This window comes from Strix uralensis, chromosome 33, assembly GCF_047716275.1.
Source record: "Strix uralensis isolate ZFMK-TIS-50842 chromosome 33, bStrUra1, whole genome shotgun sequence".
Taxonomy (NCBI): domain Eukaryota; kingdom Metazoa; phylum Chordata; class Aves; order Strigiformes; family Strigidae; genus Strix; species Strix uralensis.
The window spans coordinates 3,029,310-3,044,175 of NC_134004.1; the positions used below are offsets into that span (position 1 = coordinate 3,029,310).

The 14,866-nt window shown below is 66.4% G+C and overlaps 1 protein-coding gene across 2 annotated transcripts in view; it reads right to left on the bottom strand.

Annotated features, from left to right (window-relative positions):
* Positions 1–7,385: 7,385 nt before the first annotated feature.
* Positions 7,386–14,866, bottom strand: part of SARNP (SAP domain containing ribonucleoprotein) — a 29,278-nt gene continuing 21,797 nt past the window's right edge. For both annotated transcript variants that reach the window (XM_074854003.1, XM_074854002.1), the window contains 2 exons: positions 11,299–11,388; positions 7,386–9,536 (listed from right to left, as the gene is read on the bottom strand). In XM_074854003.1, coding sequence (XP_074710104.1) covers positions 9,495–9,536; positions 11,299–11,388 — 132 coding nt within the window. In that variant the 3' untranslated portion in view covers positions 7,386–9,494. The remainder of the gene's footprint in view (positions 9,537–11,298; positions 11,389–14,866) is intronic.

The following is a 14,866-nucleotide window of genomic DNA, read 5'->3' on the forward strand; positions in this document are numbered from 1 at the left end:
AACCAGCTCCCGCGTTCTCAAGGGTTCAGCCGCCCCGGTGGCTCCGGCCGTTCCCCTCCGCTCGCGCCGCGGCCGGAGTGATGCAACCGGGGCCGCGCCGGGTCCCGGCCGGGAGCCGTCCCTGGCGCCAGCCGGCCGCCAACCCCACACCGGGGGGGTGGCACGGGGGAGCCCCCGCCAACCCCGGCCCCAGCACTTATCCCGAGGGTGCCGGGCGGCTCCGGCCCGTTGACGCGCCTCCATCCCTCCTCGCCCGCGGCACCGCGGGGCAGAAGCTCCGGGGCCATGTGGGGAACGACCCCGCGGCCGCGGCCGGGCCAGCCCGGCACGTCCGCACCCGCGTAGCACTTAGGGACGGCGCCGGGCGGCCGGGGTCGGGCAGGCGCCGGGGGCAGAGCCGGGGGCACCCGGGATGTTTAGCACTTGTCCCCGGCTCCGCGGCGCCCGAAGCGCTTACAAGGACGAGGCCGCCCTGGGACGAGGACGCGGCGACGGCCCGGGGTGCCGAACCCCGGCCACCCCAAACGCCGGCCACCCCGAGCCCCGGCCACCCCGCCTGGCGCCGAAGCACTTAGGGCCCCCCGCGCCGGGGTCTCGCCGCCGGCCCGGTGGCTCCGGCAATGTCGGCCCTGCGGCCCCACCGTGGCGTTGCGGGGGCTCCCGGCTGGACCCTGCGGCGGGAGTCGGAGGCGAGGGGCTGGGGCGAGCTGGGGGTCCCCCAGGAGCAGGGTGCGGGGGGCAGGAGGGCTGTCCTGGGGGGAGCATCCCCCGTCCCCCCCACCCCTCAGGGCCGGGCGGGGGGCACAGCTCAGCCCCGAAACACCGGCCTGAGGCCCCACGCTGGCGGCGGGTCGGTGCCGGCCCCCGCGACGCTGCCGATGCGGATCCCCCTCCCCGGTGAGAGCCGGGGCCGGGGGCTGAGGCACCCCCTCTCCCTGCCGTTCAGTGCCTTTTGGGGGGGGGCGCGTCCTCCGGCAGCACCGGGTCTCGTTGCAGAGCCGGAGGAGGGGGCAGCCCCTGCCTGGCAGGGGGGAGACCCCCGGCCCCGCCGTGCCGCGGCCAAGGCCTGTGTCCCCCCGCGGTGCCCCCCCGCCCGGCGGTGCCCGTGCGATGCCGAAGGAGCCGGTGCCGGTGAAGCCGCCCGTGGAAATATTTTGCCGTGGATCCACTTGTGGATCACGAGGGCTCGTCCGGCCCCGGCCAGGGATGCGCCCGCACGGGGAAGCACCGTCCTGGCACTGCCAGCACCGGGGCCGGACCCCTGGGCCCCGCGAGGCACCGGGCACGGCACAGCCACCGCCGGGAGCGGAGCCACGCGCCGGGAAGGAGCCAGAAGCCGCTTGGAAGGGACCGGAAAGGGCCTGGAGCCGCCCGGGCCACAGGATCCCGCTCCGGAGCCAGGGGAGCCGCGGCCTGGCCGGGATCCGGCTGGGGTCCACCTGCCCCCCTCACCCCAACCATCGCCACGTGCCGGCGTCTGGCTCTGGGAGCGGGGGGTCTCGCTCCCCCCAACCCGGGACGTGGCCACCGGCCTTGCGCTTGGGGCAAGTGGCCCTTCACTGGGGAGGGGGACGGGCATGGCCAGGCTCTGGCCGGCGGCGGGGGCTTCCCGCCCGGCAATTTGGAGCCAGGAAGGGTGGGAGGTGCCCAGACGGCTGCTCCCCCCCCCCCCGCCCCGTTTTTTAAGAGCCTCGAGCAAGGCGGTGGCGGAGGCAGGTGGGACCCCCCCCACGGGCATCGGCCCCCCACGGGCATCGGCCCCCCCATGCCGGGCAGCAGCAGCCGCTGCGGGGCCCAGCCCAGCGCAGAGCCCACAGCTGGGGGGTCCGGCCCCCCCTGGGGCACTGGGGGAGCCGTGGAGCCCCCCCAGACCCACAGCCCCTCACCCCAAAAGCCCCCGCGGGGCCCCGGGGCAGCTGTTACAGGCAGGTGGCGCTGAAGAAGAAGGATGGGGCCGCCCCGGGCACTGGGACCAGTCAGCCCCGGGCACTGGTCCCACAGCCCCCAGCGATGGGCGGCACTGGGACCAGTGCCCTGGGCTGACTGGTCCCCCAGGCGGTTCATGGGCGGGCAGGGGGGGGGCAGCCCCGTCAGTATATTATTATTATTTACCCGGTGTATTGGTCCTGTGCGTAACGTCTTAGGTTATTTTTCTGTTCGTTTGTTCGTTGTTTTGTTCCTCGTTCTGTCGTTCAGGGGTGTCCGGGGGGGGCAGGGACGCGTCTGCCAGGGCGGGGGCTCAGGACGGGCCCCGTGAGGGCGGGGGGGACGCGGCGGGTCCAAATCGCACGACCAAAAGGCCACGGATGGTCGGGGGGGGGTGTGGGGGTGTGGGGGAGGGTGAGGGGGGGGGTGTTAATCACGTGACCAAACACAGCACTTGAACATCAAAAAAATAAAATTAAAAAGAAATTTAAAAAAAGAAATATTTAAAAAAAAGAAATAATCAAAGAGTTCAGAGCTTTCAGCTCCATCCCGCAGCGCCGGGACCCCCGGCCAGCGCCGCCGGAGCCGCGTCCCCCCACGACGTCGCCGTCCCCCGAGACGCCGGGTCGCGCTGGCAGCTCTCCCCCAGCACCGACGGCGCCGTGACGGAGCCGCGCGGTGACGCCGGAGCCGGTGGCGAGCGGCGGCCTCGGGGATGCCGAATGTTCCCCGAAAAACGTGTGTCGAGAGCGAGAGGCTGCCGGGGGCTGGGGAACCATTTGCACTATGGAAGGTTGAGGGAGAGACGAGGACGCGGTCGCCTCCGCCGCAGGGCCGGGGCCGCGGGCACGAGGGTGGCTCCATCTGCGCCGGGACGGCTTTTCCTCGCTGCCGGAGGAGACGCCGAGGTGCTGCCGGCTCCACCGGGGCAGCGGGGCACAAAATCCCCCCGGCCCCGGGGTGGAGGGGGGGGCTCCAGCCCCACCAGCCCGGGGTCTGGGGAGGCAGCGGCAGCCCCGGGGGGACCCGTGGGGGACGGGGATCGGTGGGGCTGGAGAAGATCCCCCCGTCCCGGGGCCGGCCGAGCCCCCGGACCCGCTCCCCAAAGCGCCGCCGGCCCAGAGCCGTGGGGGGACGGGGCGCGGCGGCCTCGTGCCGAAGCTCGTTTCGGCGACGCCACCCTCCACCTCCGCCACCAGGCAGCGACGGGGGGAGCGGGTGCCCCCGGCGCGGGGGGACGGGACGGGGGGGGGACTCGTGGTTCCGCGGTCACAAACCGGATTCGGAAGAGCTACAGGAAAGGAAAAACTTAACGAGCGTCCCAGTTACTTCTGTGTTGTATAAATTACATTTGGTCTGTAACTCGCGTTAGTCTCCTGTGTACGATATCATAACCACTGCTCTGTCCCGGTTCCGTCCTTGGTTGGTTTTTTTTTTAGACTTTTTGTACAATAAAAAATTTATATAGCCAAAAAGAAAAAAAAAAAAAAGGGAAAACCGCTGACAAACGCCTTTTGCTTGGGTCACTGCGCTCGCTGCCTCCCTGCCCCTCACCCCCACCCAGCCCCTCGCTGGCACCGGCTCCGGGGGGCGGGGGGGGGGCTCGGAGGGGCACGAGCAGCCCAGCCCCGCTGTTCCTCGGGGTCTTCGCTCCCGGGACGGGCCCTGGGCCTCCGCGTCCCCTCGCCCAGCTTCGCACGCCGGGTCCCCGCCGTCCCCCTCCTGCCTCCTCCCTCGGGAGCTCCCGGCCTGATCCGGCGACCCCGGCTCGGGAAATGGTTCCTAATGCTTCTCATTTTTCCCACGCTCCCGACGTTGGCCGCGCACCGCGGACAAGCGGATGAGAGGGGACGAAATCCGCCCCAATGCCCCGTGCCCGGCTCGGAGCGAGGACATTCCCGGGTTTATCTCCCAGCTGGGGCCAAACCGCAGTCCCCCCCCCCACCCCAAACCCCTCCAAACACAATTGTCCCGGCGCTTGAGCATCCAACACCGACCCGAGAGCTCGAGAACCAGCCCAGGAGAACACAAACCCCCCAAATCTGCTCAAAGCCACTGGGGAAGGGTGTCCCCATCCCGGCAGCGACGTGGGGGGGGCCTGTGCCCACCGGTGGGGGTGGGCTTGTCACCCTGAGCTCTTATTCCACCACCCCCCCCCCCTCCAAGAGCCACAGTGAGACTGAGCAAACCCGGGCGGGTTGACCCCAAGGAGGGGACGAGGGACACGGACGGAGACACCCAACACGGGACCGGCGGGTCCAGGCGATGGCAAAAGCCGCATCCCCCACCCCGGGTGGGACCCCCCCCGCCCTCCCCCCGGCCCCCGCTTCCTCCCAGCGCAGCTCCCCGTTGTAAAGCTGAGATTTACAAGTGGCCCCAAGTGCCGGAGGAGCGAGATCAGGGGCAGCCTTTATGGAGCCTCATTAGGGGCTGCAGGTATGCCGAGAATGTCGCAGCTAATTACGGCTGCAGCGGCGGGAGGGGACAGGGTGGGCAGCGGAGGGTCACTGCCCACGGGGCCGGGGGACATTCTGCCACAAGCGAGGGCCGGGGATGGGGACGCGGCTCCAGCCCGGACTCTCGCCCCGCCGGGGTCAGCCGGGTGCCCGGGGCGACTCGGTGGACGTTGCCCATTTCCCCGCTCTCCCGCTCAAGCCGAGCTCCTCTGGGACAGGCCGGACGCTGCCGCTCCCCCCGGCAGCACCCAGGCCCCTCCGCACCCCACCCCTGCCCCGCGCCCCTCCTGCGTGTCTGTCTGCTCCACCCCGAGACCCCCAGACCTGTCTCGGCCACAGTCGAGGTGCTCCGGGGGGAGCCACCTGCTCTGCCCCCCCCGACTCGGCTCCGGGGGGTCCTCAGGACCCGCAGGATGGCACCGAACCAGCCCCCGCAGGGCAGCGAGGGCAGTGACACCCCCGTACCCCAACACAGCTCCGGGGGACAACACCCAGCTCTGAGGGGGAGGCCTTGGGGTGTGCCTGGGGGGGGGACAGGCTGTGCCACCCAGAAGGGCGGCCTGAGGAAGGGGGGTCTTGGGGGGGGGGGGGGTGGTTTGTTTGCTTCCAAGGATGATGTCAAGAGTTTAACGAGCACTTGCTTTTGTTCTGGTCACGTCTCCCCCGAGGCCGCGGGGGCTGCACCCCACATCACTGCCCGCCCCCACCCCACACCCCAGGCCATGGGGTGACCTAATTCAGCGCCCCAGGGGCAGGCTGGGGGGCACGGACGGGGACAGGGACATCCGGACGACCACCCACGGCTGCACCACGACGGGCTGTGGCTCCCGAACCTTCCCCTCCGCCGCCTAACGAGACCGTCCGCATGCGACGTTCACAGTAATTAAACCATCAACGGGAGCTTGGCCGAGCTCCACCGGCCTCGCGGGGAGACGCCAGAACCAGGGCGATTCTCCGGGAGAGCTGGGCCGGGGCCAGACCCCCACCATCGGCGAGCGATGCCGGGGCACGGGGGGCGACGGGGACCGGGAGGGCTCAGCCCCCCCCGGCAGCGCCGCCGCTCGACGCCCGACCTGTGCCGGGATTTCGACGTGATCCCAAAGATCCCCCCAAACCGTCCCAGGCTCAGGGCGGGAGGGTGCTCACGAATGGGGCTCGAGGCGCCCCAAATCCCCGTCCCGCAGCGAGCGGCAGCCCCCGGGGAGCCACCCCCTCCGCGGGCGCAGCGGTGCCGGGGCTGGAGGAAGGATTCGCGGGGACGGAGGCAGTGACCAGCCCTCGCTCCGGTTTCCCGCCGCCGCAGAAAGGCCCCGCGGGCCGGGAGCCACCGGCTGCGGAGGGTCGAGGCTCCTCGGGGAGAAGACACACGAGTCGGGGGAGAAGGTCCCCGGAGCAGTGGCCCACGGGCAGCGCCTGCGATGGAAACCCCCCCCCGGAGCCCTGCGGATCCAGCGCATCCCAGATCCCACCCGGACCCCACCGCGGGAACGGCGGCACCGAGCCGGGAGGGCCACGGGCCACGCGCAGGTGGAGGGTGGCGGCGGGGGCTCGCTGCCGTGTCCCCCCTCGGGCTCCCCCGCAATTCCAGGCTCCGCTCTTTTGTCTCCTGATTTTTGTGAGTTTAAACAAAAGCCGTTTCCAACCCCCCCACGGGGGACGCGGGGGCAGGAGGCCCTTGGGAGACGCGGCCGGGGCGGCTGCGAGCGGGGACATGTTGGCACGGGAGCGCGTGGGCCCCCCCCAGCCGCACACCTCGCTCCTCACCCCATTGTGCAGCCCCCCCCTCCCCATTTCTCCCTCTCGTGTCCCCCCCCCGGCCTGACCTATCGTCCCACTCGCATTTACAGCCCAAGCGTCGGCTCTGAAAAGTGACTTCATGCTGAATTTGGGCACCGCTCGGCGTTACCAGCTCTCACGCTGCAAGCCCCGGCCCTCCTTTTCTTTCGCTCGCTTTCCCACACTTTCCCCCGCTCATTGTGTGCCCGCTGCTTTTTTTCTTCCCCTATTCAGCCCAAATTAGTCACGAGCAGCCCCCAGCTCGGAGAGGAAAAATAAATTAGGTGGTGTTTTAAACACAGTGGGATTGGAATGATTCTCCCCTACGCCCAGGAAGGGAAAACCCGGTGGGTGAAAGATGCAGCGTCCTCTGGAAAACGGCCCCCGGCACCTCCCCGGGGAGCTGGGGGGGGGGAGAGTGAGGGCAGCGCTGCCTGCGCCGCTGCCTGCACGGGCCGGGGACACCGACGCACCCGCACGGCGAAGGGGGGAGCTGAGCTCATCCCGACTGTGGTACCGCGGCCAAGGGAAGCTCAACCCCATCGAGGGGAGGAGACGGCGCGAGGGAGGGGGAGACGCACTCGGGGCTTCACCGGCCCCGGGACCCGCCAGCGGAGGGGAGCGACCGGGGTGGGGGGGAGGATGCAGGGCTGGGACCCCCCCCCCCAGCTCCGGTTCCTGGGCCAGAGCGCGGAGCCGGCGGCGAAACGGGGCGTTGCGGGTTCTGCCAAGGCTCGTCCCAGCGCGGGGGTGAAGCCCCACATGCGGCGGCCGAGGCTGCGGGAAGGCGGGAGCCCGGCAGCCCACGGCCGCTCCTCGCCCTCCGAGCGCAGGATGTGGCCACCGCCGGGCGAGCTGGACCAGCAGCGTCCCACGACACGAGAGCCCCCAGCTCATCCCGGCGGCTCCGACTACGAGCCGGGGGCCGGAGCGAGGCGACGCGCCCAAGAGGCGTCGGCGCTTCCCCTCGAGTTCTACGACGTCGCTCGGGCCGCGGCACCAAACCATCGGCCGTGGGCTCGGCCACAGCCCCGACCTGGGCCACGGCCGCGTCCCGGCGCAGGGGCAGGTCCCGGGGGCAGCGGGAAGCAGGAGGATTCGCAGTGGAAGGAAGCGGCGAGGGTGGGTCCGGCGGGACGAGCCCCGAGCGCCGGCGAGGGCCCGGCCAGGCTGGAGTGGCCCCGGCGGCACCTCGGGCTCCGCGCGCCGAAGCCGCAGACACCAGGATTGCCTTGGAGAAGCAGTTTTATTATGAAATCGAGAATGAAATGCAGTGTTTGCCCTGGCACACTACAAAACATTTCAAGCAAATAACCAGCAAAAAAGATCATGAGCCAAATAGAAAATACATCTTACAAAATCTGACATACAAAAAAAAACCAACCAAAACAAAAACCCCAAACGTTATTACATGAGATCAGGAAGGAGCGAGGGAGCTGCGGTTCACTCAGCCACCGACGACCCGACGCACAACGGAACCCCGAGGCTTTCAGCTGCCCTTGGGGAAGGGAACGACGTCCGGGCACTGCCGAGAGTCCCCGAGGGCACGCGGACGCAGGCGGCTGCGAACACCAATGGAACAGAAGCAGTTTGAAGACTTCTACGTTAAAAAATATATATATTGCTCAGTAAGAATCAGGTCTGCGCCTGTGGAAAGTGGATTTACACCCCCCCCCCCCCACCGCTGTTCTCTCGCATCTCAAGGACCCAGCGGGGACAAGGCAAACGTCGCTCGGGTACGAGGCTGCGGCCAGAAATCAGAACCCTGGGCCGCGGCTCTGGGGCGGGAGGAGGGTTCCAGCCACAGCACCCGCCCGAGGCCGAGCGGGCGGATTTCTGCTGGGGCCGAGGGCCCGTGGGGGGGAGAACTCAGCGCTCGCGAGGGAAACTCATTCTCTGGGCGGCAAAGGAGGGATGGACACGGGGCGGCTTCGGTCACCCCCCCCCCGGCTCCTGCGCTCCCCCAGCGCCGCCTCCACCCGCGCAGCCGCCCCGGGAATTGCCCTTTGCAGCTCCCCGGGAACAAAGGTGCCGTCCGAAACACCAGAGCAGGGGGAAGCGCCCCACGAGCCGCGGCAGCGCTGCCTTTGGCGTGACTCGGCCTAATTTTTTTCTGTCATTTCACCCAAAGGGTCACGGATAACGCAGCAGAAGGACCCGTGTCCCTGGGCAGCTACTAAGACCTCCCACCCCCAAGAGAGGGCCCGGGGCAGCGCCGGCGCTCTCCTGGCAGCTCGGGGAGGGTTGAGGCTTCTTCAGCAATTCTGCGAGTTAAAACAGCGGCAGCTGCTCTGGGGCAGAGAGGGGACGAGAGAAAACCCGGCCTGAGAACGGACACGGGACAAAGCGACTCTGCTGGTTTCTTGTTCAAGGAGAGAAACGTTTCGCCGAGCTCAGAGGAACCCGGGAAACGCAGGCGAGGCGCCGCAGGCCGCAGCGGGACGGGGGGAGCGGTGAGAACAGGCTCCGTGCGCTAACGCATCGCTACCTTCTCCTCCTCGTGCCGGGCCCCCGGGCTGGAGCCGGGCTTCATCAGCACCTCCCGCTGCGACAGTCCCCGTCGGGCTCGCCGGGGGAAGGTCCCGGAACCGCCCCGCGCCTCGGCCACCGCGCGCCCACCTCCCTTTTTGAAAACGTGAGACGATATAATGGAGAAACCCCTTCCCTGCCGTTCAACCTGCTGCCGAGGGGCGGGGGGTCGGGGCGCAGACCCGGGGCAGGACTCGGGTGGCGTCGAGACGAGGCAGCTCCTGGCGCGGCTGCTGCGGAGATACGGCCCCGGAGCTGAGCCCCGGGGCCCTTTTCCCGGGGAGGAGCGGGGCCAGTCCCCGGGGCGGACGCGGCGTCGGCCGGCAAAGGGACAGCGTGCTGCGGCGAGCCGGGCGTCCTGCGGCTGGGCCAGCGCCTGCTGAGGGCCCGGCGAACCCCGCTCCACCTCCGTCCCTCCTCGCAGGCAGCCGCTGCGCTCCTCCCGCTGCTCCACCTGCCCGGTTCCTTGCCGGTTTGCGGCGCCGGGGGGGCAGCGGGACGCTCCCCGGCCCTCCCCGCCCGATGGCACCTCCGGCACCAGCTGCTGCCAGCGAGCGGGCCGCGGGCTGCTGGAGATGCACCGAGAACGGTTTCTTCTTTTTGCTCAACTTTTCTTCATTTTTAAATTCCGTGACTTGAAAAAATAAGTAGCACGATCATACAACTACGGGGGATTCCCTGTCTACTCATCACTAAAAACTAGAGAAACAGTGTGGGAGTGAGAGAAAGTGGGGGAAAGAGAGAGAAAGAGGATGCACGCACTCGAGAGGCACACTGCAAATGGGCTGAGGCTAAAAAGCACCGGCATCAGACGATCCCAAAGCGTTCTGCTCTTTTCCTCTTCTTTGCCTGCAAAGGGGAATTAGAAGGAAAAAAAAAAAAAAATCAGAACCAAAAAGAAACCAATGAACAAGTTCTTTAAAATCCCACACACAACCCGATGGAGAATTTATTAAAAATCTGCTATCGGTAACCACGCCAGAGCTCGGTGGCTCCGGCCTCTTCCTCGGGGCACCGACACCAAGTGAGTTCACGGGAGCTACCAAGTTTTTCTCCCAACACGGGGACAAAGAGCGCCCCAAAACCCGGCGGAAACATACAGTGCCTGAGATACAGTGCTGCTGGAGTCACCGCGTCTTGCTGGCAACGCGCTACAAAGGGGCTGAGCTGGGAACAATGCCGACTTCAGAGGCCTGGAAACCCTTCCAGGCAGTGGGGAGGTGGGAAATGTAAAAGGGCAAAGGGTTAACACTCTCCTATTCATGGAAAAGGTGAGAGGGACACACTAAAACGCATTAAATATACTATTGCGTCTCTCAGATATGCCTTTAAGCCGATACACGAGGGGCGTATAAATCTTAATTTTTAGCAGGATAAATAGCCCGGGGGCAACAGAAGCCCTAATCAAGAATCTCCAGGGGAAAGGTGCATTTGAGTGCACACAATACCAGTAAAAAGACCTTTTTGTTCCAGGCACAATCTCCAAGTGACCTAACGGAAAAGCATGGAATCCCTCGGCCAGCCGCCCCCTCCGCGCGGGCCGGAGGGGCTCATTCTCCCATGCTCGGCAGAAGGCTGGGAACGCCGCTCCCCGCTTCACGCGGGGCAGCGTTTCTGCAGCAAACCCAAAACAAAACGTGCACACACACAAAAAAAAAAAAAAAGCCCCCAAACCCCACCTGAATTGTTGAGATTGCTCTTAGGAACCAAACAAAACCCACTTCTCGTCTGGCGAGCCCAGGAGCCATCTGGTTAAGCAGTTTCCAAGCCCCAACCCTCGCCCTGCCGCAACCTTTGCCACTCGATTGTTAAGGCGGGAGCCCCCAGCCCCGAGGGGTCCCTTTGTCCCCAGGAGAGGGGTCCCCGACTCCGGCTGAGCCGCGCCGGGGCCCTATTTACGTGGCACCATCGGTGCGCGCGGGCTCCCCGCCGAGCCGAAGGCGGGAGCTGCGGCGCCGGAGCTCAGCCTGCACGGTGACTCGGAACGATGTGAAGTAGAAGAAAGCGTAAAATGTACCTAAAAGAGCACAAAAGTGCCCTGAGGAGGTTACAAATTTAAAAGATGGGCCAAAAGCAGAGAGGACAGAACAAAGCACGGAGGAGAAAAGCTGGAAACAGGGTCAGCATCTCAATCCTCATTACACGGGGGTCTCCGGGGGTTTACTGATGAAGACCTACAATAGCATCCGAGGGGAAGCAGCCGGGGAATTGCAGAGCACGAGGAGCGGAGAGAGTCAGCTCGAACCGAGGGGAGGGGGAACCAGGGTGGGAGAAACTGGAGTAGAGCAGCTGTGCCCCCCCGGCTCTTCTGGAAGGATCCGTGCCACCCCGCACGAGGAGGAGCCGGATGCCAACGCGCGCTGGCACGCTCCCGCGCCTGGGCAGGCTCCAGAGCAGCAGTTCCCGCAGGAGCCCGGGGAAAAACCGCAACAGATCGACCGGCGGAAGCTCAACGCTGGCTGCCGAGGCCAAGAGGCCACGGGTGAGCACCCACCCCCCGCTCGGGGTCGGCCCCACGCCGGCGCGGGCGGGCTGGGGCACAGAGCCGGGACCGTCACCGCTCCCTTCGGCGTCCTCGAGCGCTCCCCGTCCGCTCAGGAAAAGGTTTTACCTCTGTGTCCTCTGTCGCTCCAGCCCCGGCTGAACTCGTTACGATGCCAAACCGCTCCTTTCTCTTCTTCAGTTTCTCATCTTCTTCACTCTGGCACAAAGAAGGACGAAGATTTATTTTGTTGGCAAGGCCCCAGGGTGCTCGTTTAACGGTAAATCACGTTCCTCCTACCCCCAGTCCTCCCGCAGTCGGCTACCAGAGCACCTGCTAGAAGTTGGAGCGAGGCGGCGGAGACGCCGGGCGCGGAGCGGTTCTCCTCTGCCTCGGCCAAGGCGGCTCCCGCGGAGCGCGTCGGGCAGCGAGGGCGGCTCTGGGCAGCGACCAGCCGAGACGCACAAGGGCAGCGTCGCCCTCCCAGCCCGCGGCACGACCTCCCCAAATCAAGCCACAGCCCCCCCTCCCCGTCCTTACAGCGCCGTTCTCTTCGCTCCGAACTCCGCGCTCAATCCTGAGCGGGGCGGAGGGTGGAAGGACAGGACAGACGCTCGTCACGGCCGCTGCGACGAGGCGCGTGCGAGGGAAACGCCAGCCTCAGCAGCCAGAACCTCCCCTTTGTCTGGACGGGGCCCGGGAAGGGTCTGGGGGAGCGTTTCCAGCGGTCGCAGGGACCTTCGCGATGCCCCTGGGGAGGGGGCAGTCCCGACGGGCACCCCCACGCTACGGGGGCTGCGCCGCTTCTCTCGGAAATGTTCCCGGTTGGAGACGGAGGCTCGGCGCTCGCCCTCTCTTCCCAAGTCTCATCTCATTTATTTCCAGCCCAAGTGAACAAATTTCTGCTGACATTCCCCAGAGCCCTCCGAGCCCCGCTCCTCGAGCTTCTCCAGAAAACCTGGAGGCTGTTTTACCTCCGCTGCCATCGCCCACGCCGACGTCCCGATCGCCGGTAACAGCCAAACCCACCATCGCCTGTAAAAGCCTCCACGCACCCGTTTTCTTGCGGATTTACTCCCACCTCGGGCTGTTCTGTGCCTCTTTCAGGCCATTTCTGCAGTTAAGGCTGCCCGGTTCCTTTGCCAGGCTCCTACGCCGCTGCTCCCCCCCATCGCTAAGGGCATCTCGGTGTTCTCACCCCCCATAACCCCCTCCAGCACCTCCCGCGATCCGAGGGAGGGCGGCGGGTTCCCGCCTCGGGGAACCAGAGGTACCAGCGCCTGCGGCTCAGAGCGAGGGGCAGAGGCGGGAGGAGAACAAGGGCACCGTTCCCAAGAAAACACACTTCCAAGTCCCGGCGCTCCACCCGGATCAGCTGGAATTAGCCGGCCAAGCAGCGGAATCGAGCTGGACACTGATCCGGTTAAGCTCAAGGTCATAAACCGAGGCCATGAGCAGCCGAAGCGGCGCAGGAGCGGCACCGGCAGCGAGCAGCGGGGCGACCCGGCCGTGCCGAGACCTTACACAAAGGCGGCCGCGGCGACTCCGTGACTCCTGACGCGGCCAAGTGTTGTGGCAACAGGCCCGGGCCGGGCGTTTGAACCCGCAGCTCAGCGGTTCTCAAGCTGCGGCTCCGCAGGAAGCGGCCGTGGCCCCAACACGCCGGATTCCCCCGCAGCAGAGCCCCCCCTCCCCGCCCCACGCCGCAGCTTCGCCCTCCTTCCCGCAAATCCGCAGCGGGAGGATTTGAAAAGGGCTCCGGCGCGAGGACGTCGCCGCCCTCACCCACCTGCTCCGTCCCGCCGGTCCCGCGCTCCGCGGTTTGTCAGCGAAGCTACGAGCAAAGTTAACGCCCCCCCAGCACTCCCTGCCCTCCCCAGCCCCGTCCTGCGGCGAGAGCCCCCTCCCGCCCCAGCACGGGATTATTGCAGCTTTGGGGAAGAAGCAACGTCCCAGAAGAGCGGCGAAACTTGGGGGTTGTGAACAAAGGAGGCCGGAGGGATCATCATCCCGGGGTCGGGGAAGGAAAAGTCGCCCGCTGGAGCAGCGCGGCGTTCGCGCAAACCCCGGCCACACAAAGAAAATCCGACCTGTGCCTCAGCGACATTAAACAGGCTCCGAAAACCCACCACTGCTGCCCGCGTGGTTTAAATCCCCGGAGCGGGAGGATGGCCCCGGAGCCGCTTTCGAGAAGAAAAGCGCTGTGTCTTTAATAAAAGGACACGGGAGGCTCCCAGGGACCGCGGCGAGCTGGAGGTTTTTATTTATTTTTTCGGTGAGCTGCCCCCACGCCTCCCGCCCCCACCACTGCCCTGCAGGGAAAGCACAGAACCGTCCTCCTAAATCAACACGGTCCTAATGATCTCGCTCACTTGACCCCCTAGCACGCCGGTGTCAGATGCAAACACGCGTACAATAAACTTCACTCCATCTTGAGCTTCTCGCTGACAGGTTTTGATTCATGGGGTGCTGAAACCCATCTGAGGAAAATTACCTCTATCAAAACGCTGCTATCTCTGCATCTATCAACCCCTGGTAGTGCCCCGGGGCCGCGCTCCGGCGTGCAAATGGGTGCGCCAGCCTCCGCGGGGAAAGCTGACCTTTCTGGCAGGATGGCAGATTTATTTTCTAACCTTACTATTCCTAGGCTTGTTCCCTTTGCGCTCACGCCACGACAGTTATTTTGTAGTTTGTCTAAAAAAGCGGGGTGGGGGGAAGAAGAGGGCGGGGGGGGGGAGAAAAATAAAGCTTTGATGAAGGACTCCGAGCCCTGAAGCCAAAGTCTCTCCTGCGATCTGGTGACCAGGGAGCGTTCACACAAGCGTATCAGTGTATTTGCGCCGCGCGCCAGCCCGAAGCTTTGGTTTCCGCCCCTAAATTTCATCAGGGCGCGGGCCCAGCTCCGCACGGGGCTGCTGTCAGCCCACCCCCACGGGAATCTGCCTCGGGAGCCGCCGCCTCTCCGGGCCAGGTCCGGGCTCCCTCCTCGCCCCGATGAAGCCCCTCGGCCGCCAGGCGCGGCGGGGGCTGACGCTGCACCGCCCCGGGCAGAATCTGGCCCTTCTGTCCCCAAGGCTGATGTCACCTCTTCCAGGAAGGGAAGGACACAAGGAGAGGGGGCTCGTCCCTCTGCACCACGGCGTTCCGACCAGCCCCGCGCAGCACCCGGAGGGTCCTCGGGCTTCCAGCAATTATTTTTCCTTTGAAGCAAGTGATCTGGGGAAGACGTCGCGAAGGGCAGCGGGGCTGCACCGCTCCGGAGCGGAACAGTGTCAGCACCGACCAACTCCAGGTGTAACCACTTGTCCTCTGGCTCCCACCGCTTATTCCCAAAAGGGAGAAGGAGCCATTAAAAAACGGGCCCGTTCCCCCTCTCGCGGGAGAAGGCTGCTGCTGGTGCTGGGAGAGTTAACGCCACAAGGCACTAACTGGTGCTCTTCACGGGGTGCAGAGCTCTGGCACTGGCCAAGGGAGCCGGGCTGGGGCACCCGCTCCCTGCGCAGACCCGGGCGGCCGCTCGCCTCCCCCCGTCGGCCGCGATTCCTGCGGCGGCCGCGGCGCTGGGGTGCGATGGGTGGTTACCCCCCCCGCAGGGCTCCGGCTCTGACCCAGGGGAAAGCCCAGCGCCAGGGCGGCCGAAAGCCCATCCCAGAGCCCCTACAGCATCTCCCTGCCTTTGGCGTTTGGGGCGAGGAGC